Consider the following 24,143-nt stretch of genomic DNA (forward strand, 5'->3'; position numbering starts at 1 on the left):
CCAAGATGTCAGGTTGTTGCAGCTGTCGCAGTGCTCATGTGTGGTCTGGCATTGTTATGGTGGCAGAGAGGGTGACATGAAAAATACAGATGTAGAAGGTCAGTAACACTTGTTAAAAAAAAAAAAAAAATTGGAGGCATTACTTTTCAGCAGAGCTTCGTATTTTTAAAATAGGGAAAGGTGTCTGTTCCGTTATCCATTGTTATTTATCAGTAAGACTCTGCATTAGTGTGCTATCCGTACTTGAAGGTTAACAAATGTAAAGACTACAGAACCACAAAATGCTGAAGAAACAGTATTGTGACACAAGCAGTTGTGATCAGCAGATTGACAAGAGAAATAAATGTATTATTTGGCAAAAAGGTAAACATTTACTTGAAATGGTATATGTTTACACTTGCATTACTTACAGATTCATATTCCCTTCAGTAGAATTTGCTATGTGGTCATCTGTTCTTCCCATATTTGTCATTGAAGTGCAAATGCAGGGTTTCAGTGAAGTGATTAAAACACAGCAGAATTGAACAGCGTGTGGCAAAGATCTACACAATGTGGTCACTGTGGTCTTCAATATTAAACTACTGCAGTGTGGATACACTGAAAATTATGTAACGTGTTCATATGTTGTCCTTGTGAAGTGAGCAAATTGTTTGATTCTGCTACATTTCAATCAATTCATTGAAACTTCACATTTGCACTTTTATGGTGAATCAGGTAAGAATGTATGACAATACAGCATCTTCTATTTTGGGAAATAACTTCAGTGGACATAATATTAGTCGCCAACCCTAAAAAACTATTCTGACCGCTTTGGAACACAGCAGATGTAGTAGAACTGGTACCAGGCAGTCGTGTGACCCTCCATCACTGGGGTAAGACATGGAAGTGAAGTAGTGTGTGTGTGTGTGTGTGTGTGTGAGTTGGTTGTGTAGTATCAACACAGTAAGATTTGACAGAAAAACTGAAAGGAGCTGTATTGTGTTTAGACATGCCTATGACCAACTGTATATGAAATTGCTAGATTTGTTGCTGTGTAAACGCAGACAGTCAGATGTGTCTTCAAGGATTGGTGTGTCAATCACAGACTTGTAACATAGCTTGAGAACAGTGGTTGTAAAATGACCCTAACTGACAGGGACTGGTTCTAAGTTTCATGTCTTGTCAGTTACATTCAGTTTCATTGCCAACAGGAATTGCTAGTGATAGCAATGCAGAACCATCTCAACCAGTAACTGTGCAAGTGTTGTGAAGGGAACTGCTTCCTGTGAACATTTGGGGTTGGGTGACTCACGGAAGTCCATTGCTCATAGCACACAAGTAGTGTCATGTTTCAATGGGTCAAACAACACAGAAGCAGGACAGTAATTAACCTGAAGCTGCATATTGTCTGATGAGTCACGATTTTGCCTCTCTCCAAATGATGCAAGATGTCGAGTGCAGCGATGGTCTTATGAGACATTTCATCCACAGTGTGTGGAGGGTGTAGTTAACACTGGATGTGGTTCTATGATGTTGTGGGGCTCTTTCTTGTACCATGACTTGGTGCACTCATTCTGGTTATTGTGAACGTGAGCCAGGATGTTTGATATAAACATTCTCAGTGACCCAGAGTTGCCCTTTCTTCTGCAACATAATGATGAGTATGCTGTGACACACTTGTCTTCCAATATGGCAACAGCTGTGTTCACAGTGCTGCATGCATGCGTTCCTTTCTTGGTGAACATTCGGCCACCCAGTTGTATCTCTACTGGCCCACTAAATCACCCAAACTTAATTCCGTAGAAAATGTCTGGAACTCTTTGGAACAGTGGGTGAAATGTGGAAATCAGTAACAAAGCAGTTTGGTACTTCTACAGGATCTAATTATCAATGAGTGGGTTCAGTGGAACACACAAAGAAACTTGTGGAATCTTTCTTCACCCAATTGAAGCCATTATCAAGGCTGGAAGTGATGTTACACAATAATAGCGTGATGTCTCCTGGGTTGACTAATTTTTTGTCTGGTATGCTTATGACTCTATAAAATATTGTTTCAAGCAAATTTTCGTCTGTTTGCTGAAACATTCCTTGTGAATGACTCTTGTGAACATACTACTCTTAATAGTGTTATGCAGTATTGTTTCTTTAGAAACTTATGCCCCTAAAGCTTTTAGACTATTTAGCCTTCAAACAAGAATTTATTTGTTTATGGATAAATAGTGAAGGTGAACACACACATTTTAAAATAATTTTTAGTCATTTTTACCCATTCAAGCTGGAGTAATTCCCTTGTTAGATCAGATTCCCTACACATACTAGAATATTTACAGGAATGTATTTGACCATCTTGAATAATGGCAGAGAAGTCATTCAGTAATGATTGTTAGTCTTATCTCTCAAGTCGATAGTGCTGGAATGTCATTGGTTGAAAAGCAACATGACATAATTTTGTGGTAAAAACAGCTTTCTTATACCATGCTACTGTAATTCGAAACATAAGAAAGGTATTTCAAGGGAGGTACTGATGTCAGCCACAATTGGGCATTGAAATAATTTCAGTGGCAGAAGTTGAAAATTTGTGCCGGACCAGGAGTTGAACCTGGATTTCTTCCATTATGTGAGTGGTCGGCTTTACCACTTCGGCTATCCAAGTTTGCTTTCCATCCAACCCAAATTCTCAACTTATCACACACGGCTTTTTCTGTACTCCTGAAAGAGTTCGGATCTATCGTGCATCCACACTGAAGATATCATAGCAGTTGAGCTTACAGATATACTATGTTTATGTCTGGTGTCTGTTGTATCTGGCATGTCTGACAGAACAGGCACCAGTGTTTTTTGATACAGGATCCTAAATATCAGTATTTCTGAGGGGAGGTGCTGACGTCAGCTGCAGTAGGGCATTGAAGGAAAGTGACAAATTGAGAATTTCCATTGGATGGAAAGCGTGCTCCGATACCCAAAGTGCTGGAGGCAACTACACATATTTATAGTACAAGAGAGTAATTATTTACCTGTAGTTGAATGGTGGATGGCACATAGAAACACTAAAAATATCAGAAAATTGTGCTAGGTTTCAAGTCCCAGGTCTTCATTCAATATAACTACAAATTCTCTCTCTCTCTCTCTTTCTCTCTCTGAGAAAAATTACAGCTTTAGCGATGTCCTAGAAGGAATGAGAGTTGCAACTTCACACACAGGCACAAAGAAGTGAGAGTTTTATGAAGGTCCTGCAGCACCATGACCAGCCTTGAGTTAACATTGCTGTGAGCTGTGTGAACTTCAAGTAGCAAGATGATGCTTGCTGCTAACTGATATGAGATCTCATACAAGTGTTGAATCTGTTGTTACAATTGGGAGATGGGGATATACTAGACATGGCCTACAACTAAAGTAGAGGGGGAAAGTTAGGTTGACTGAGCTCCTTGCAGAAAATGTTGGGGGAGGGGCGGCACAATCACACAAAGCCTGGTCCTTGTGGTTATTGCTGTCAGGATTTAGGCATCTTGTTATGAAAGAAATTAAATTAAATTAACATATGAGCCTCTCAAAATCATAAGAATGCACAGAAAAGTGAAGTTAGCTTATTTCAGCAGAATATTAGACAGGGTGTATACGATCCAGGACAACTGGGAAATCTGGAAAAAAAACCTGGGAATTTTTAGGAATTCCAAGAATTTTTCATTGTTTTAGTCTTCAGTTAAATTTCTGTAATTTTGAGTGTTAAGAACTGATAGTCTAACAAAGGATTTTACTGTAACATGCTGCAGGAGCAATAAAACGCAAAACAAGAAAATAAAACCAAAATAAAACTTCAGTTGCAAAGGAAATGGGCCATTTACAACAACATAACACAGTGTACACACAAGCACTTGCTAAAAGCAAAATTTGTCAAAGGCTTTAGTGCAAAGATTATGGAATACTTCATAACAGCAAACTGCTTCTGATGAGCTTGACGTCACAGCTGTTTATGTTAAGTTCATTTTGAGCAGTTGCCAGCGGGCTCATGTGCACGCACAGTTGAGTTGTGTACATGCAGTACTCTCTCCCACTTGTGGCTACTTGGAGTGGGGCTGCAGCAGTAGCAAGGAGCAGTCACGCCACCCAGAAAATTTTTTTTGGCTTGCCCAAGCTGCCGGATTGGCACATGTGCAGAGCAGTCTGCGTTGTAGTGGGAAGGGGGATAGTGACCCATGTTAATGTTTAGTGATGTTGCTGTTTCCTTTTTGTTTACAGTTCAAACATCAAATAAAAACAAAACTGATTTCTTTGGCCGGGATCTGTCAAGTGAATTAAAATATGTTCGCATAATTATGGAAGTTTAAAATATGTTATTAGTTTCAGTTGTCTGATTTTTTGATTTTATTTTCTTTCCACGTTTTTGGCAGTCAAGCGTTAATCGCCATGCGCAACAGTGAAGTAATTTTTGTCAGTTTGCTAAATAAATGTGGCTTTTATTAATCTTTTCCACACATGCAATCAGTTTATAAGAAACAAAGTGTTTCTTTCCACACTATTGGCTAGTTTCAACTGTTCACTGAATTTCAAGTGCACATTTTCACCTTCTGGCACTTAAGGCATTATCACATAATAATAAACCAAACATGAGAAAATACAGTACTGGTACTCCAGAAAAATTTGCATCCTGAAAAAGCACACTGAAGAGCTTTATATCAGGTAGGAACCTACTTCATTGTGAATCTGGACATATGAAAGTGTGTGCCAAATTATGCATTTTAGTATGGTTTACAAAATTCCTATGCTCTTGGAGTATCCTCTGATGGCCTATTTCTTTTATGATGTCTCTTAATGTAGAAAGATATCTATGTATGAACATACAGGATTCTTAGGACATTGTAGCTGCCCACACACAGTAACGCCGGTTTTCTGGTGCTCTCTGGCACCAGCTGAAACAATATTTTGATAATTTTTACTTTTTGGACCGTCAGACTACAACAGATTGAAACACAATTTTCATGCAGTACACGCTTTGCCTTTATTCTTTGCAAGGCATCTTCAGTCGCCTGCTAAAATGAACCCATGTCTAAGAGGTTGCAGGAAAATATTGTAAATGGTACTTTGAAAAGTGATATTTTCAAAGGAAATTTCCTTCTATGCAAGATGAATTATGTTAGTGTTAGAACATGCAATGATTTTCTTAAATCACAGACTCTCATGTAAAACGTAACATTTTGAGTACCAGACACTTAGAATAATTTTGGGCCCAGAAGACCAGAAATTAATTTCATTCCAGAATGAGATTTTCACTCTGCAGTGGAGTGTGCGCTGATATGAAACTTCCTGGCAGATTAAAGCTGTGTGCTGGACCGAGACTCGAAATCGGGACCTTAGAAGTTTGGAAGGTGGGAGACGAGATACTGGCAGAAGTAAAAGCTGTGAGGACGGGGCGTGAGTCGTGCTTGGGTAACTCAGATGGTAGAGCACTTGCCCGCAAAAGGCAAAGGTGCCGAGTTCGAGTCTCGGTCCGGCACACAGCTTTAATCTGCCAGGAAGTTTCATCAATTTCATTGTTTAAAATTTTATTCGCACATTTGTGTGATGTATTTTAAAGTGTAATACACGTTAAACAGGCCAATATTATATGTGAAAGCTTAGCTTTTCTTTTAGCTGCGCTATGTACATTAATTTAAACCATTAACTCCTCCTGTTTGTGTGTTCACACTACTTAAAAGTGATGTTGCTGTTGACTGACTACATCTTATGTCGTATGCTCTGAATATCTGCTGTTATTGGCTGGCGAGATTAGGTGCAGTGTGCTAAGATTGGCTTGCAAAAGCACATTGCAATCTGTATTTCAGTGCTTTGGAAATGAACATGCTGTGTTTGGTGGAATTCGAATGTATACTTTCGTAATACGAAAATTTCAGTGTATTGTAATATGAAAATATGCAACGTATATGTTGCTGTATATCAAAGATGTTTCCAAAACGTGTTTTTTTCCAGCCTTTGCTGAGTTTCATTTTGTAAAGTGTCGGTAAGTTCTACACTGGTATATAAAACTTTTACCATTCAAAAGATTGATATTTTTACAGCTCCAAAGGAAAGTACGCTGTCGCTTATCATGAAGAAAGTGTATTTTCACCTAGAAGAAGTGTATTTTCACATGGGAAAAAGTGTTTTTAACTAGGAAATCCAGGAAAAATCCGGGACTTTTTTTTTCTTGTCCACATATACACATTGTTAGAGGACTGAGTAATGTGGTGCAAGATCTTCTTGCCTATTTAGAAAATATACAGAGCTCTGTGTGTATCTGAACAGCACATTACAGCAGGATTAGAGAAGCTAAATATGAAAGACAGTACTTTAGCATCATACTCATGTAGAACTAACATGGTAAAAGGAGAAGTTGTTACATATATTAAGGCAGAATATATGTTCAAAAACATTGCAACTAGTAGAGATCAGTGCATAGAAGTATGTACATACCAATTAAAACTGAAAAATAGTTCACTTTTAACTGTAATTGTATATGAATCCCAACGGAGAAGTTTTGCTGTTTTTGAGGCATATGGATTACTTACTGTGCTGTCATTAATATTTGCTATATTCAGTGTGGATGGCCAACTGCAACTGTGATTTAAATTGGCAATGTAACAACAGTGGAAAGTCGCGAATTGGACAACGCATAAAATAAGGGAAAGGCAGCTATTCACCTATAGCAGACTGGTGTGTGCAGCATAGGAACATGTAACAGAAAATAGCATTCACATGACCTATGAGCTCTTCCTCTTTTTCTTTTAAAAATAGACAGATTTACACACTCAACCACACAGACACCCAAACAATACTCCTGCAGGCATGTAAGTTTAAACAAATCTGTTTGGCACTCTATCTTTCCACAGAGCGTGTCTGCATTGCAACAGAGTCATCTTTACTTGCTCTTTAACTGACGTATTGTGCTTCTCTGTGTCTATAATAGTTTACACTGCATGTGTGTAAATGTGAACACTATAAATCGACCCTTTGTGTGTGTCTCTGACTGGAACTGATGGCATATCCGGAGCAGTCAGATCTGGCAGGAACACATGTAGGCCCCTTAACTCATCGCACTGCTCAGCCACGCTGCCTTTATATCATGCCATGCCCACCAGACATCTGTCAGAGGTGTGCTTACCTGGCTCTTGCTATGCAGAGCGTGCAATCCAGATATAGCATCTGACCAAAATTGATCACCATTATTTGAATATGACATGTTGTGTCACAACCTTGTGATTTCTAGCACATAAGAATCGTATTCACTGTATCAAAAGCCATGGACAAATGAGTGAATGCTTATGAAAATTCAGCTTGTGTGGCAAATATCAATCTGGTTTTTTGCAAGCACAAACACTGCACTAATTAGGTAACTGATGACATGAAAATGTCATAGACAGTCATGACTTCAACAAAGATCTGATGCCATTAACTTTGACATATGGCTCATAAAAATGTGACTACTAAAATTTGCAAATAATAGGCTGAAGCTGTTTTGAATGTTGCTTGAGAAACAGACAGCATGGTGTTGTGTACTGGAATAAAAGGCACCTGAAAGCATGTTCTCTCAGTAGTTCCATGGGTCAGTCCTGTATCCACTACTGTTCTCCTTGTATGTCAGAAACATGTTGTCAGTTTTATCCTCCTGTAAACATCGTTTCTATGCCAGTGACCTTAAGTGTTATCTTACGTACCAGGTTTGAAGAAATTGATACTGTAATCATCCCGATAATGACGATCTGTCCTCATTGTTCAGATGGACATTCAACTCAGACCATAAACTAGATGCAAAGAAGTCCAAATAATTGTAGTTTCGCATCAAAAAGTAATTACCTCTACATTCCACAAACAGTTGCCTAATATTTTTCTCAGTGGTATCCCAATACCATAGTGGTGAATAAAGTGGGTGTAAAAAGTGGGTGTAACTTTGATGAGAACCTCTACTAAGCAAAAAATACTGTTGCCACACGGTGGAAGACTTTCCCTTGCCTCCGGGACCTCAAGAAGTTTTGAAACGTATTTACACTGTATGTGAAATGTGAACTTGAACATTGACTTGTTCTGTCAAATCTCCATATCATGATATAATCCAACGCTGCATCAACTCCAGTTGATCAGAACTAAACGTATATGCTTGTGTCCCTTATATAAGCATCATCTGTCCGTTTCACTGTGTCAGTGCTTCATATGCCCAGTTAGCATAGTTACCCTTGTATCCTGTGAAGTTAGCAGCAGTTCAGACACTGACTGCAAATTGACATAAATTAAAAGAATTTGTGGCAGAAAACATGCACCAGCAGATCACTTATCACTGCTGTGGAGAAATTGTCCTGTGTTGTCTCCACGAGGTGGTGCACCCCATGTATTGTGCCAGCTAATCTCGTGGTATGGGAGGGACTACTATCAAGAGCAAATGGAACTACCAGTTGGAACGGACAGTTCATGACTGGATCAGAAGCTTCCATAACTTCTGCTAGAGAATTACTGGGGCCCTAGAGTGTTGTGGTGGCATAGGAATGTTGGACTTTGGATTGGGCTGTTTACTTGTGAGCTGTAGATGAATTTGGTTTGTGATTATGGACTTGAGTGGATACCTTTCAGACCAAGTTTTGTGTTAGTCTGTGCCATGACCTGCAAGAAAACCTACAAATTTGTCATTGGTGGCAGGGAAACAAAACCACAGATGCTAACATAGGACTCAAACCAGATACCACTGAGGACAGCAACAACAGTTCCTGTAGAAGGATGAACTGTTGCATCAGTTGCTGCGTTTTCTGATGTTCCAGTTGGATGATGAAGATTGGGACAGTTTCCTTTGTCAACAGCAGCTGCATACCCAAGCATATAAGATTACTGATGTATCAGCATGTGCATATCTTCTATTTTCTAACCCAAAACTCATAATTTTGTTTCCCAAATTGCGGCCCCTTGTAGGTGTTGAGGTTACCCATGGGCCTGGAACAAACTCTGACTGCAAAGAATCAGTGTGTTTTGCCATATATGCATAACTTCAACATGACATTTCCAGTACCAGCCACATAATTGGTGACAGCTGCACAAGAGTATCAAGTCCTCAACCAAGTCTTGCATTTTATGCTACACAGATGACCCCAGCATCTTCCCTTGGTCAGACCTCCTAACATAAGCTTCAAACAAACAGCAAATGCATGTCTTGTTTTATGTCATACTTCTCATGACTGACAACGATGAATGCCAGAAAGTGGCTCAAGCAATGGTGAGACTCCATCATCCTATGCCTGCTCTTTGGCAACCATTGGGACATCACAAGATTAAAGGTATGCACGCAGTACCATGCTACTTGCTGGGTGTCTCAACAGAGATTAAGTAAATAGCACACACCTGCATGGCATTTGCCGTGATGCTAGTGGCACCATTTCCAAAGTTCTCATCTTAGCCACTTATGCAACCCCTGCGAAAGCACAATAACATCAATTATGCCACACCATTTATGGTCATCATGTGACTTGTGGTTGTGGATGCATGTTAACAGTTTGCATATGTGATCAACACAAACTGTACAGCATCACCAGCCACCATCAAAACATTAAAGAGATTTCTGCCATTGAGGGTTTCCAGCATCGCCGTACCAGTTAATGGTGCTCAATTGTCATTTGGTCAGTTTAAGGACTTTTGTAAAAGAAATAGCATCTTACACCTCACCACAGCACGTATCATCTGACCTAGAACAGTATGACTGAACTGTTTATGTGAACCCTTGAAAATGCAGATGAAAAAAGTGGTACCCTTACCTTTATCCTGGCGTATAATACAGGACAATGTCAGGTAAGGGAAAGTTTCAGCAGAGCTTCTCCATGGCTACTTCCATAACAGGTTATTAAATTTGGTCCTCCTAGCACCAGAACACCACATGCCTCTTTGATGCCCCCGCTGTGGAGTGCCCAAGAAATGGTTTCCTGGCATCATCATGGCAGTACGTGGCTGCATGACTGTGAGATGGCCAGCAATGGAACATGCTTCATGCATCACACCAACCAACTCCAAAAATGCTGCCTGAGCTCCATTGAGTATTGCCACCATTGCTGGCATCTCACCACTTCTGGCATCTTAGATAACAACACAAGGAAACCACGGCTTCAGTTAGTCTTCCGGCAGCAACTGGGGACATGGATGTGCAGTCATAAACATCTGAGGTGAAACAGATCTTCCTCCACAACTGTCAGCCCTTTGCCCCACCAACCAGTGAAGTGTCCAAAGTGAACTACTGAGTGGAACTGATAGTTAGGGACTGTAGCAAAATTTTCTAAAACTTTGACTAGATTTCTACTAGGAGGATGGAGGATTGTGATGTCATATGAGTGTTGGACTCTGGATCAAGCTTTTTATTTGTGTGCTGTGGACTAAGTTAAGATTCTAATTATGGTCTTAAGCGAAACCTTTCAGATACCTTTTTTGTTTTTTCTGTTTGTAGTCTGTCATCCAGGCTGCTCCACTGACTTTCGATTCATTTGTAAACTGAAGTATTCCTGTTCTGTATCAATAATGCTGAAAATTGTCATGGCCAGTAAGAATATTTATGATTTTATCTATTGCGGCCAGAGAAGTCTACTTCGTAGGCTCTGCAGCGTGCATGTACCCCAGTACATCGATTCAAACATCAAGTACCTGTCATCAGTCACAAGATCTCACCTGTTAGTATCATAGCTGTGCCCTTTCATAAAACATAAACATTTGCAAACCTGTTCTCTGTTGCTGGTGTCCGCCTCTGGAACAAGATACCCTTCACACTGTGTACAACTGAATACCGCATTGCATTTAAGAATATGCTGAAGCACATACTTTTGTCATCCTTAATAGTTTGTGACAAAGCAAGCTGGGATGTTTTTACTTCCCCTCTTGTTTTCCCATCTGCCTCCTTAAAATCAATTTTCTCATTTTTGACTAATTTCTGTTAACATACATGAGTATAATCTGCAGTTCTATAAAAGAGATAGGTTGGCTCTCAGTTTTAAAGTAAATAACAGCAGATCTAATTTTGTGCCTAGTTTTATGTATATAATTGATTTTATAATTTATTTTGACTATTCCTAGTTTGTATCTTTCATTACAGGGCGAAATCAGTAATTGTTTCGTAACTTAAATTCTGTTGTTGAAATATAAACAAATACCAGGTGTACCGGAATGATATGAGCGTTTTTTTCTGAAAATGAAACACTAATTTTGAATTGAAAAGTAAAAACAATTTATTCAAAGTACTGACCATTGCTTTCTATACATTTTGACCACCTTTCTGGTAATTTGTGGACACCACGCCAATAGAAATGTTCATCTTTTGAAGCAAACCAATCAGACACCCAATTTTCGACTTCTTCGTAGGAATCGAAGTGTTCCTCAGCCAATGCATGTCCCATTGATGAAAACAAATGGTAGTCGGAAGGGGGCCAAGTCTGGTGAATACGGCGGGTGGGGTAGCAGCTCCCAGCCAAGTGTTTTGATTGTATTCTGAACCAGTTTTGCTTTGTGTGCAGGTGCATTGTCGTGTAAAAAAGTTACTTTGCCATGTCTTCTGGCCCATTCTGGTCTTTTTTCGATCAATGCATAGTTCAAATTGATCATTTGTTGTCTGTAGCGATTAGTATTCACAGCTTTACCGGGTTTTGGAAGCTCATGATACACCACACCTTTCTGATCCCACCAAACACAGAGCATTGTCTTCTTGCCGAATCGATCTGGTTTTGCAGTCGATGTTGATGGTTGTCCCGGATTAACCCACGATTTTTCCCATTTAGGATTCTTAAAATAAATCCATTTTCATTGCCAGTAACAATTTGATGCAAAATTGATTTTCTTTCATGTCTTTGAAGCAAAATTCAATTCATCTGGCACCCATTTTCCAGACTTTTGGATCTTTCCCATAGCTTTCAAATGGTCAGAAATTGTTTGTTGCGCAACATCTAGCATTGCTGCCATTTGCTTCTGACTCGAAAGTATCATCTTCATCCAATATTGCTTGGAATTCAGCGTCTTCAAACTTTTTTGGTGGTCTTCCACCTTCTTCATTTCTTACATCAAAATCATTAGTTCTGGACCATTGAAACCATCTTTTGCATGTTACTTCTGATAGAGCATGATCACCATATGCCTCGACAAGCATTCAATGCGACTCTGCAGCACTTTTTTTCAAATGAAAACAAAAAAATTAATGCTTTCCGCAAATCATCACTTTCTGGTACAAAATTCGACATTGTTAACACGATGAAAACATATGATGTTGTTTGTTCTATGATTTGATGTATACTAAATATTTTGACAGCTGTCATACCAACCAACCAAACAAACAAAATTAAGGCTCATTCACAACAAATGTTCCCTATCGACACATTTGTATCTTAATGCTCATTTCATACCTGGTATAAATTCTGTAGTAATTACAAACATTTGGAGGAACAACTAATAGTATTCTTAAAGGATCTATTTGGCTCTATTTGAAAACATGTTAGCAAAGCCAGCCCTTAATTAATTCCAAAGTAATTAACAGTTTTGTCAAAAGTATTCTTTGCGTAACTATATATGTTAATTAATGATATCAATATAATGGAAGGAAACATTCCACGTGGGAAAAAATATATATAAAAACAAAGATGAGGTGACTTACCGAACAAAAGCGCTGGCAGGTCGATAGACACACAAACAAACACAAACACACACACAAAATTCAAGCTTTCGCAACAAACTGTTGCCTCATCAGGAAAGAGGGAAGGAGAGGGGAAGACGAAAGGAAGTGGGTTTTAAGGGAGAGGGTAAGGAGTCATTCCAATCCCGGGAGCGGAAAGACTTACCTTAGGGGGAAAAAAGGACAGGTATACACTCGCACACACGCACATATCCATCCACACATACAGACACAAGCAGACATATTTATGCATCAGGATGGAGGGATTGGGAAGAAGAACCAAAGCAATTTAGATGTGGCATTACAGGGTTCTGAAAATTAGGGGGATTTATGTAATAAATGAGATGGTTCTCTGGAGAATCAGTGAGCAAACCAATACGTGGATACCACTAGGTAGGAGGAGGGAGAGGGTTGTATGATACTAGTTGATGCAGTCTTAGAAGGCTGTGATTGGAATATATACCACGAATAAATGAGGATATAGTTTATAAGCTCTACACTGAGCCCTGAGATGAAGAGAATGGTGTAGGGAAGGAAACGCATGCGTACCCGCCTGTCCACACACACACACACACACACACACACACACACACACACACACACACACACAGTACCTTGTCGTAGACAGTAACAGAATATGCTTTATTAATTCTGATACACAGCAGTACATTTTTATTAATTTGGTGGCTTTGCAGTAATATTTCATTATTATTAATTTGCTCCTATATTTTGTTTTGCAGCCAATGCAGTTTGAAACAAAAGTGCAAGAAGTTGTACAGCTAGTAAAAGAATCTGTTCTTGCAAGTGAGCAGCGCGAGACACCGCTTCTGGAGAATACCACTGCTCAGAGGGAACTCAATGCTCTGATACAGGCAATGCTGCTTAGCTTCAGTAAGGTATACACACATTGCATCATCCAGTTTACTTTATTCTGTCTTAAGTAATTATAATACATTAGTCTTAAAGTGAAAGAGGCCATGTAACCTACTGCACTTAAATGCTATTTCCTGTGATACTGTTAGATGTTTTTGACAATTACAGGTAAATAGATGAAGCATGTATAAAGATCTGTTCTCTTAGATGAGACGCTTCCCACGCCCGGGTTCCCGGGTTCGATTCCCGGCGGGGTCAGAGATTTTCTCTGCCTCGTGATGACTGGGAGTTGTGTGATGTCCTTAGGTTAGTTAGGTTTAAGCATAGTGCTCAGGGCCATTTGAACCATCTTAGATGAGAGAAAGTATTTCTTTGCACTGGTATAAGGCTGTGTGAACTTCACATCTTTTTTAAAAACGTTACTATTGCACTTTTTTTAAACTTTCCAACCTGACATTGAATTATATGTAAAGAAAAAGTCAGTTAAGAAAATTATTATTCAAAGATGACTGTATGGCTAGCTGGTAGTTAGCTTCAGCAGGTGTTACCAATAGAAACATTGAAAAGCAGAAAATTCACTTTGCAACTTTTGTATCACTTTATTACCTACACACCTCAGGGATGAGAAGGAAAGGAGGGGTAAGGCACTTATATTCCAGGTCTATTACTCAGTAGCATATGATGATGTAATGATGAATGTGTCTATTAATTATGCTATATTCTGCATTCTCCTTTACAAATGTAATCGTCTTAAAAACCTACACAGAGTGCATAGTTAATAAATTATTCTTAGTGAAATAGTCCCTATAGGATTAACATTTACATAAATTAGCAATTATTCTAATAAGGGCATGTGCTCTGCTTGTTTTTTTTTTCTTTATAATTCATATATTTCATTTTTTCATCCAGTTGGTGCAGAGTACTTGAGTAGTATTTGTCAGACCTTTGCATTTCAGAATGTCCTGGACATAATGCTCCCTTTGTCTCTTTTCATTGTGCAGGGTCCCAACTTTATCATTCCATTTGTGGGGAGAACTAATGATTCCGACGAACTCGCATCTCATGTACAGTAACAAATTAGTGCACAGAAGTTTTTGTTTTCATTTGTTTACTCTTCAAAACATGTACAGCTATGCTGATTTTAAGTGCCTATACATAACTTGGAAAATGGAAAAGCGCACTACTTACAAACCTTCTGAATTTGGATAAATGCCCATTGCTGGTAAATTGTTCAAAGCGAAGAATGTTGTAATGTGTAGTATTCCAGTTATTGATTCAGACAAAACTAATAAAAGCTTATTACATCAAAAATATGTATAATCATTATCAGTAACAACAGCCATTTGATCCTCACTGCTGAATGACAGCCTCAAGACTTCTTCATGCAGTAGGGTCTTCAGTTAGTCACGTACCTGTTTTTCATTTTCTGACGTTATGTGTCTGCATTCAGCTAGGTCGTCACCCCAGCCAGGACACTTATAGTATTGGTTATCAAATAAGTGAAATGGTAAACCTTAGTATCTCTTTATTTCCTCTTCATTCTCTAGGTAACAGACTTTAATGAATTGATAGTTTGATGCTTATGTTTTTGTGTGAGACAGGAAGCTGTTTAATTATTTGTCAGAAATATTTAATTATCCTTTCAAAGGAAAGGATTACAAAATAAAATTTTAATAATTTAAATGTTGTGTGTTTTCAGCATTGTTTGTTTATAATATTCTGTGGTTTTGTTTTAGACTCTAGAAACACTAGCATTTAGCAATGATGCTATGCAAGACTTACATCCACCAGCTGTTTCACAGTTAATTGGATCTCCAGCGGTGTATAGAGGAAATGAAAAGGAAGGCAGCATTCCAGTATGTAATATCTTCTTTTTGTTCATTCATAATGCTTCATTGATTTTATTACATTAAGACATAATATGATAAAGTTGAAAGTGAAACCATAACACAAAAGGAAACTTGAAGTCTGCAATAAAGGGCTATGTTATTGGCAACTTGTTTTAAATGTTTAGAAATGCAAAATGGTGCACTTGAAGAAAAAAAGAAAAGTGTCATATGACTACAGTATAATGGGCCACAGTTGGGGAAAAAAGAAAACAATGGTATCATATGACTACAGTACAGTGGGTTACAGTTTGAGTTGGTCAATCATACAAATGCCTGGGTGTAACTCCTTGTAGGAATACGAAATGGAACAATCACATGATCTCAGTTGCTTGGAAAGTTGGTGGTAGACTTTGGTTCATTATAGAATACTAGTGAAATGCAGTTAGTATACATGCGCAACCAATCATAGAACATTGCTTAAATGTGTGAGAGCCATACCAGATAGGACTAACGGGCCATGTTGAACGTATACAGGGAAAGCATGAATGGTCACAGGTATGTTTGACCTGTGGGAGAGTGTCGTGGAAATGCTGAAGAAATTGAATTGGCAGTCACTTGAAGATGTATGTAAACTATGCTGAAAAAGCTAACTTACAAAATTTCAAGAACGGCTTTAAATGGTGAATCTTGGAATGTATTACAACCCCATATTTATTGCTCTTGCAGGGATTGTGAGGACTAGATTAGATGAATTACAGTGTACATGGAGACATTCAAACAGTCATTCTTACCACACACCATACGTGAATGGAACAGGAAGACGCCAAATAACTGGTGCAGAGGGAAGTGACCGCTGACATGCACTGCACAGTGGTTTGCAGAATATTGATGTAGATATTTTCAGCAGCAAGGGCACAAGGGGCTTGTCTGTTGATGTTCCCGTTTACATAGATGCATCTTCTGAAATCTCTCACACCCTTATTTTTTCCCCTTGTTTGTACACAATGTTGTTTCTGTTTCACAACAGTATATTTACAGTTCATGTGATCCACATGTTTGTTTCAGTTAGTGTTGACACAAGGAGATTACAAAATAAAATCTAAATTATTATCTAAAACTGAGAGAATACTAATCTTGCTAATAAACTGGAATAGAAGTGTGAAGATGTGAGGGTTTGTGTGTAACGTTTGTTGAATCAAGACTGATAAATTTGTGCAACTTGTACATATGTAAATTAAAGTTCACTGCTGTGGTTTCTGTCTATATGTTTTGGCTAGTTTCAGAAACTAGTTTAGTGATTTCAAAATGGGTTCCTTGGTGGGTAGAATTATTCACAAGGAAGGATTGTGTATGTAATTTATAAATACTTCATGTGAATTGACTTAACTATGATGGATTCAAGTCCCCTGCCTCTATGAAAATAACATCACTGCCATCTAGGGTGGTGATAGTAATGATATTCAGTTATCTAATGTTGTTCTCTGAATTTTAATCATAACTTTACGGAGTGACCCATAAACAAAATTACTTCTACACCAGAGAAGTTATCCAGCTGTAGATACTTAGTGCTTTCTGTGCAAAGCTGGGGCAGGGTTATTAACTGTATATAAAATTTATTGGTACACTGGGTTGCACTTTTTATATGTGGGGGCAACAAGCTCTAAAGACTTGGATCAGATAGCTGAACTATTTTATTCTTTCAGAAAATTTTAAACAACTTATTTGAGATAAAGTGTAGCTGAATACCATTAGCTCTACATCTGCTTTTCAGAAGGTGGATGGGTAGCAATAATGCATCTGTCTTACAGAAGGAAGGTGGGTAGCTACCATTTTTACCCGAGTGTTAAATGTTCATGAATGTGAGACCCCCCTCCCCCCTTTATTTTAAGAGCCTCCTTGATAAAAGATTATTTTTAGTGTCCCTTTATTTTAAGAGCCTCCACGAGAAAAATTATTTTTAACGTGTTCTTACTAGCCAAAATTACAAACTGTTTTATTGATATAAAGTATTTGCCTGAAAAGTTAATGTTATAAGTACTCTAAACTTATGCCCTTTATTGTTTGTCTCATTTGGATAAAGGAGACATAAAATAAACTAAAAGAAATGTTTTACATTAATTTCCATCTTCACTACATTTTTTTTATGTGCTATGCCTGTCATCTGTGGTATCACTATTAATAATCATTGAGGTGTTGTTTAGTGTGACATGAGAACATAGCTGTGACCCCCCCCCCCCCCTACACACACACACACACACACACACACACACACACACACACACCTAGTGGATTTTGCTTCTAAACTGGCATTACTGTTATTTATACTGAATCTTTTTGACTATGGTATATTTTATAAATATGGGTGAATATTATTATGGAATTGTGAAAATTTATGCTTCGGCTAGCGTAAATTACGATGGATGTAACCTAAGCTTATAGTATATTCATATATTGGAAATAGTTTGACTGTTAAGCAAAATTTCTTCAAACTTAATGTATCCCAATTAAATTTTCTGTTCTACTATTATTTAAATATACACATGAGACTAGTCACTTTTAATACTTATATATTAACACACAACTATTATTACATGGAATAATTAGAGGTATCACTTCTTATCCTTAATTAAAAGTAAATGAATTAGATATTTCACTCACACACCACTTTTTTTGACTTTATTATAAAAATTATTTTTATCAGAAAATGCACACAATACTGTCGAACGCACAATATTATCACTTCACTTCTTCATTTATTATACTCCTTTTACCTTTTTTTACTTGAAGTTAAGATCAGTAGGCAAGCAGTGTGCCGAAAAATGGTTAATTTGTGTTTTCTGTAATCTCAGGGAAATTTCTGTCTTCTCACCTTGCAAGACATTCAGGATAATTTGATTTAATCTCGTGAGTATTGTATTGGCACCGCAAGGGAAAAAATGTAGTAAAGAAATATCTATAACATTTATAAATTGGAAATTTGGGAGTGCTATTATGAAATGAAAGCAGAAATGTTAAATTAAACAATTATTATTGAACGAAGTAAATAATTTGTACAGAAATCTAACATTTTGTGAATAATTCTCACAGTTTTGAACATAACAAAGAATTGTGCCATATTTCGGCAAAATACTTAGAAATTGCAATAATCTTATCTCAACTCTGGAGTGAAAGAATAAAACATTCATAAGAAGATCGTATTAGTACTCACAATTAGCGATAATGATAGAATGATTAAATGAATTCCCAGCAGGAATACAAGTTTAGTTCATTCGAACAAAATGGAAGAAAATAGGAGTCTGATAGAGTAAGATGCTGTCGGCAAGGCGCACAATTAAAGAAAAGAGAGAATAGACGAGCACACATTCTTATATAGAACAAAATGATAATGATACACCGCTCTCATTACTCTGGGCGTACATACTCACTGACTTATAGTGCAGTTCATTGACTCAGTGGCTAAATTATATCTTTAAACCTTAATATTCCAATGGAAAAAGAAAATAGTATGTTATTACGTCGCGGGCAGGGCACAATATTATATATTCCCAAATGTACCCTCGGCCCACTGCTCTCCTATTAGCGGTGTAGAACCCCTCATACCTCATGGTGAGTGTTGACAACATCGCTACATGAAACTCGTAAGTACGCGATTGGCCGTATCTAGAGTACTAACTTTCCTGCATTAATGTATACTTTTGTTGAGTTTTTTTCCCATTTTAAAGTAGATTCAGTTCAGACTATAACTTAATTCCAACAAACTACAGTTTAAATGTGGAACCCAAGGAAGATGGCTCAGTATGTCTATATGAGGGTTACAGACAGTTCAGTGAAAGAACAGTTCCTGTACCCCACATAAAAGATTTCTGCCATATTCTGCAAGGCAAAGACATATTTTCAAAAACTGATCTGTTTGAAGCCTATTATCAAATACACATTGCTGAAGAAGACAAGCACAAGACAGTTATAATCACACCATTTGGACTGTATGAATTTAATGTAATGAGTTCTGGCTTGCGAAATGCACCTAAGTTGTATCAACATTTTTCAGGGAAAACACTATGGTGTGACAATCGCAAATATCAGACCTTACATTCCACAAGCTTTTGGTTGTCAAATATTTCTTCATTTTCATTGTTTAGCTCATCTTGGCCTGAGGACTACAATGAAACTGCTATCTAGTAGAGTTATTTGATCAAACATAAGAACTGATGTGTGCCAATAGACCAAATCATGTGTTAACTGCTAGAAAACCAAGATTAATAGACCAAATCATGTTTTAACTGCTAGAAAACCAAGATTACTTGCCACACACAATTACAATTTGAAAAATTTGTGGAACCTGATGAATGCTTCATTGTTGTACACATTGACCTCATTAGACCTTTGTCACCTCCTTAGGGCATGATGTACTGCTTGACTTGTACTGATTGTTCAGATACTGGATGGAAGTCATACCAGTCGAAAATATCACCTCTAAAAAAGTAGCTAAGGCTTCCTGCAGCTCAGTCTTGTAAGGTTTGGTGTTACATCATGGGCAATCATGACCAAGGAACACAGTTAAATTGCAATTGTTTAATAATTTAGGCAAAGTATGTAGAATGAAACTTCAATGTACAATGCGGTATCATCCTCAATGCAACAGCGATGTTGAGCGACTACATAGAACTTCGAAGTTTGCAATCCTGGACCATGACACTTCTAAATGGGTAGAAGCTGTGGATCAGTAAGGTCACATATTTTGCATATTTTCATTCAACAATATCATGTGGAATAATGTAGATACCGAAAATTGCAATCAGTCACTTTTTGAAATATTTATTTATTCCATAAAGTGATTTTTGAGTCTTTTTCAGGCTTATCTTTATATGGTGCACTGGATGTTGCATGACTGTTTCATGGCATAATGCTGGATGGTGGCTCTGTGACAAGAAGATGGAACAGGCTTTCATGTACTGCCATGTGCATCGTTTATATGGTGACTTATCTAAAATTAATTCTGTACTTACTGCAACAGACGGGGCAGTTTTGTTATTAGTATCCATCTGATCTATCAGATTCCATTGTGGGTGTATTATATACAAAAAAATAATGATGTCTGTCGGAAAACAGTCTCTCTCTCTCTCTCTCTCTCTCTCTCTCTCTCTCTCTTTCTGTGTGCGTGTGTGTGTGTGTGTGTTACCAATTGTCATAGTATAAGCTGATAGATGGTTACTAATAACAAATTCGCCCATACTGTCACAGTAAATACAGAATTCATTTTTGGACCCACTTAGCATTACACTATGAAATACTCATGTAACCTCCTGTGGATCATCTGAAGGTGAGCCTAAAAAGGTCCAAAAACTGTTTTATGGAATGAAGAAATATTTAAAAAAAGTGACTGGTTGCAGTTTTCGGTATGTATATTGAATGAACAGTCATGGGATCTTAAAAGTCCCTGTAATGGATAACCTTAGTATATATAATGTTTTGGGATAAATTATTTTTGAAAAATCAAGTCGTCTTTGCTCAAAAATGTGTCGTTAGAATATTATGTAATGATCATCCACAATCATCTAGTAGACATCTGTTTAAGGTGTTAGGCTTTTGACTGTGGCTTCACACCATGTTTATTTCTTCAATAATTTTGTTGAAATAATCCAGTGCAGCTCAAAAAGAACGATGAAACACACAATTATAATACCAGAAGACTAAATGGCATTCATTACACCACACTTTAGTACAAGAAGGGGTACACAGTGCTGCAGTTAAAATTTTTGATTACTTACCCAGTGATAAAAAATGTCTGACAGATAGCAAAGTAAAATTTGAAAACCGACTGAAAAAGGTTCTCCTTGAAAACTACTTTTATTTCGTTGAAGAATTCTGCTATTGTAATGTGTAAAAGGTGAAGGGTAGGAATTACTAATTCACATCTGTATTATTATTATTATTATTATTATTATTATTACTACTACTATTACTTTTTTAAAGAAAGAAGATAAACTATGTGTAAATCATCAACATGTAGCCATTTTTACAAAATAATTTGTGATGTGAATATAAAATGACCAGTTTCACATCATTTCAATTTATCATGAAAATGATCCACCAAACATGAAACTAATAACTAACTTAAGGAAAAATTCTCATTGACTGAAAAAATAAGCAAATGTGGCTCACATCTTTCATTTTTTCAAATAGAAAAGCAGCATTTAACATGAGTGATATGGTACAATGCATTGCTGTGAATATTCATATCCTTTTTTCCCCCAAACTGTGTACGTAATGTTAATTTACAGACTTCTTTTCAGTACAGTCTCTATTTCTTTGCACACGTTTATCCCACTGTTTTGTAAGTCTGAAAATTCCATCACAGTAGAGTTCCCTGGCTGCCTGTAACCACTGATGTAATGCATTTTGCATGTTTTCCCGCATTGCTCATCATTGGCCTCGTAGTTGTTCTGTCACAGTAGCAAGAAGATGGAGTAGGAGGAGAATGCAAGTTGGGACTGTGTGTAGACTTTCCCACAAAACCACCGTCATTTATTTCATAGTAATATGAACAGCATAGAGTCACACTGCAGTTGGATCTTTCCAGGTCTTTTATCTTGCAAATCATGACATAGCATCAAAAGTGCCTGGATGCAGCAGACAGAATTACGGTGTGTGCACTTTAAAGAAAATAAACCGGAATGCAACCATATGCATTTCAGAAGATGCCAGTTTTAACTTTCTAGAGAATATGTTTTTCAGTGTTTCTTGCAATCCGGGCATTGTCTGAGACGTTCTTGACCAAAACGCCCTTTACTCCTCATCTGTGGTCAGTAGTCCATGAAAATCTTGCATTAATTTAACACACATTTCAACAAGAGCATTCATGAATAAAACTGATTCCACAATATTTAGAGAACAGATCTCTACTTTTGCTTGACACGAAGTCAGCTAATGTTTTCTCTGAAATAAAGATGAGCGTGAATTAGGAGATGTAAATTAACAAATTAAAACCAATAATGAATGGTTATAATAATAATAATAATAATAATAATAATAATAATGTCTGAGAAAGGAAAGAAGATAATAATAATGATCTGACCATGTAAGGGATCATCCAGTTTTCAAATCTCTGTTTTCCATTTGTAGATTCAATTTGTCCAAATTTGCTACTGTTTGGATGGTTTGTACATCTACTTTATCATCAAAAAGCAATTAGAGAGAAAAATACAAACTACAATTACAAATGATGACTAAATTCCCTAATATCCCCATAATTTTGACTCATTAAAAACCAAGTAGACAATAATTTTGTCAGTGTTATAGTTGCTGACATCGATACTTTCCCAGTTTTCTGTCTCAAATGCTTAAAAACTGCTTTGTCAGGATTGCTTGTTACACCATGTACTTTACATTCAAATCCACATTTTGAAATAACTTCATAAATGAAATGATGGCTTGAGAAATATAACTTCTCCTTGTCCATGTTTCGTTCAAGTAAAATACATGTCCCATTAAGATGGCCAGCGTTTGAGACAGATGTTACTTTAGAGAATTTGTACATTGTTTTCACTGCCACCATTCCAAACAGCATTCACTTGTACTTTACCAAAACAATTCTGTAATTTTGGAACACCAATGAGCTGTTCACTGTCCCAATGATTCAAAAGTTTACCATTCCAATGGAAACAAGAGGAACTGCAGAGATATATTCTTGAAAGCTGATTTTATTGTGTCAGATAAGTTTCTTCTCTTCTTCTTCTTCTGTCTGAAGAGAAGATTTATTAATGCAAGGCTCTTTGGCTTTGTGACTCTGCTGTTACCTGAAGAATATACTCAGAATCTCTTACACTTAGCTGGCATCTATCCAAGGCAGCCACTAGTTTTTCAGTAATAAAATCTTTGGTACCTTGTTTTGCAGCATTTTCCAATGAAATACTCTCAGAAATATGTTCTCAGACCTCACCATCACCAATGTAAATTTCATCTAAACTTGAAAATATCCTGTCTGAATTCTTCAGAGGATGAAGGTGGAAGTGCAGCAGATGATGCAGAACATTTGTTTGTCATGCCTTTTCTTTTCTTCCAGTTTTCTCAGCGCCACCCTTTCTTCTTGATCTGCAAGTGTTCGGTCTACTCCTGCCAGGTAGCCTTTATGCCATGGCTCTGTCTGTTGAAGTAAAAATAACGTGTGTTTATTTTTCTGTTTTCAGGGCATCCTCTTCACAGCGCTTAAACTCGTCTTGACACTTTCACTCGAAAGCAAGTTAATAAATTTTTGTGAATAATGCTGAGTAGCTCGTGTCAGAATTTTTGCTTTCTTGCAAAGTATAGTGCACTTGCGAACCACAAGATTAGCACTTTTCACTAACAGTTAATTTTACTTCCTGTATGCTATAAAAGAAAACTTCCAGTACTTGTCCATTTGATGATGAATTGTGTACAGCTATATGATGATCTACAAACAACTGTTTGCACTACATGGGCACTTACTGATAAGCTGAGATGACATCAGCACAATGTCTCTGAACAGTATGAAAGAACATGTTCCTCACGTGCTCAAGACAGCTGAGTTACAGTGCTTTGATTGCGATAAAATTTTGTACAGACATGTTTTAGAATCATTCAAACAGTATTGAAGAGTGAGCGCCCAAAAATATTGATGTCTGAAAATAATGCAGTTTGGATGCTGCTGGAAATGGATTTGTGCTTATCAATTTCCACTAAGCTACTAAATAACAGAAATCACTCATTGAAGATGTGCATATATTCTTCCATCTCATACAATCACAGAAAATCCCGAATAACAACTGCCTGCCATTATGGAGTTACGATAATTACAT

At 37.3% G+C, this 24,143-nt stretch overlaps 1 protein-coding gene across 1 annotated transcript in view; it reads left to right on the plus strand.

Annotated features, from left to right (window-relative positions):
- LOC126483914 (exocyst complex component 2) overlaps nucleotides 1-24,143 on the plus strand; it is a 125,714-nt gene that overhangs the window by 63,375 nt on the left and 38,196 nt on the right. Inside the window, 2 exon segments of the mRNA XM_050107187.1 lie at nucleotides 13,366-13,521; nucleotides 15,235-15,354. Coding sequence (XP_049963144.1) covers nucleotides 13,366-13,521; nucleotides 15,235-15,354 — 276 coding nt within the window.

The sequence above is a fragment of the Schistocerca serialis genome, chromosome 6, assembly GCF_023864345.2.
Source record: "Schistocerca serialis cubense isolate TAMUIC-IGC-003099 chromosome 6, iqSchSeri2.2, whole genome shotgun sequence".
Taxonomy (NCBI): domain Eukaryota; kingdom Metazoa; phylum Arthropoda; class Insecta; order Orthoptera; family Acrididae; genus Schistocerca; species Schistocerca serialis.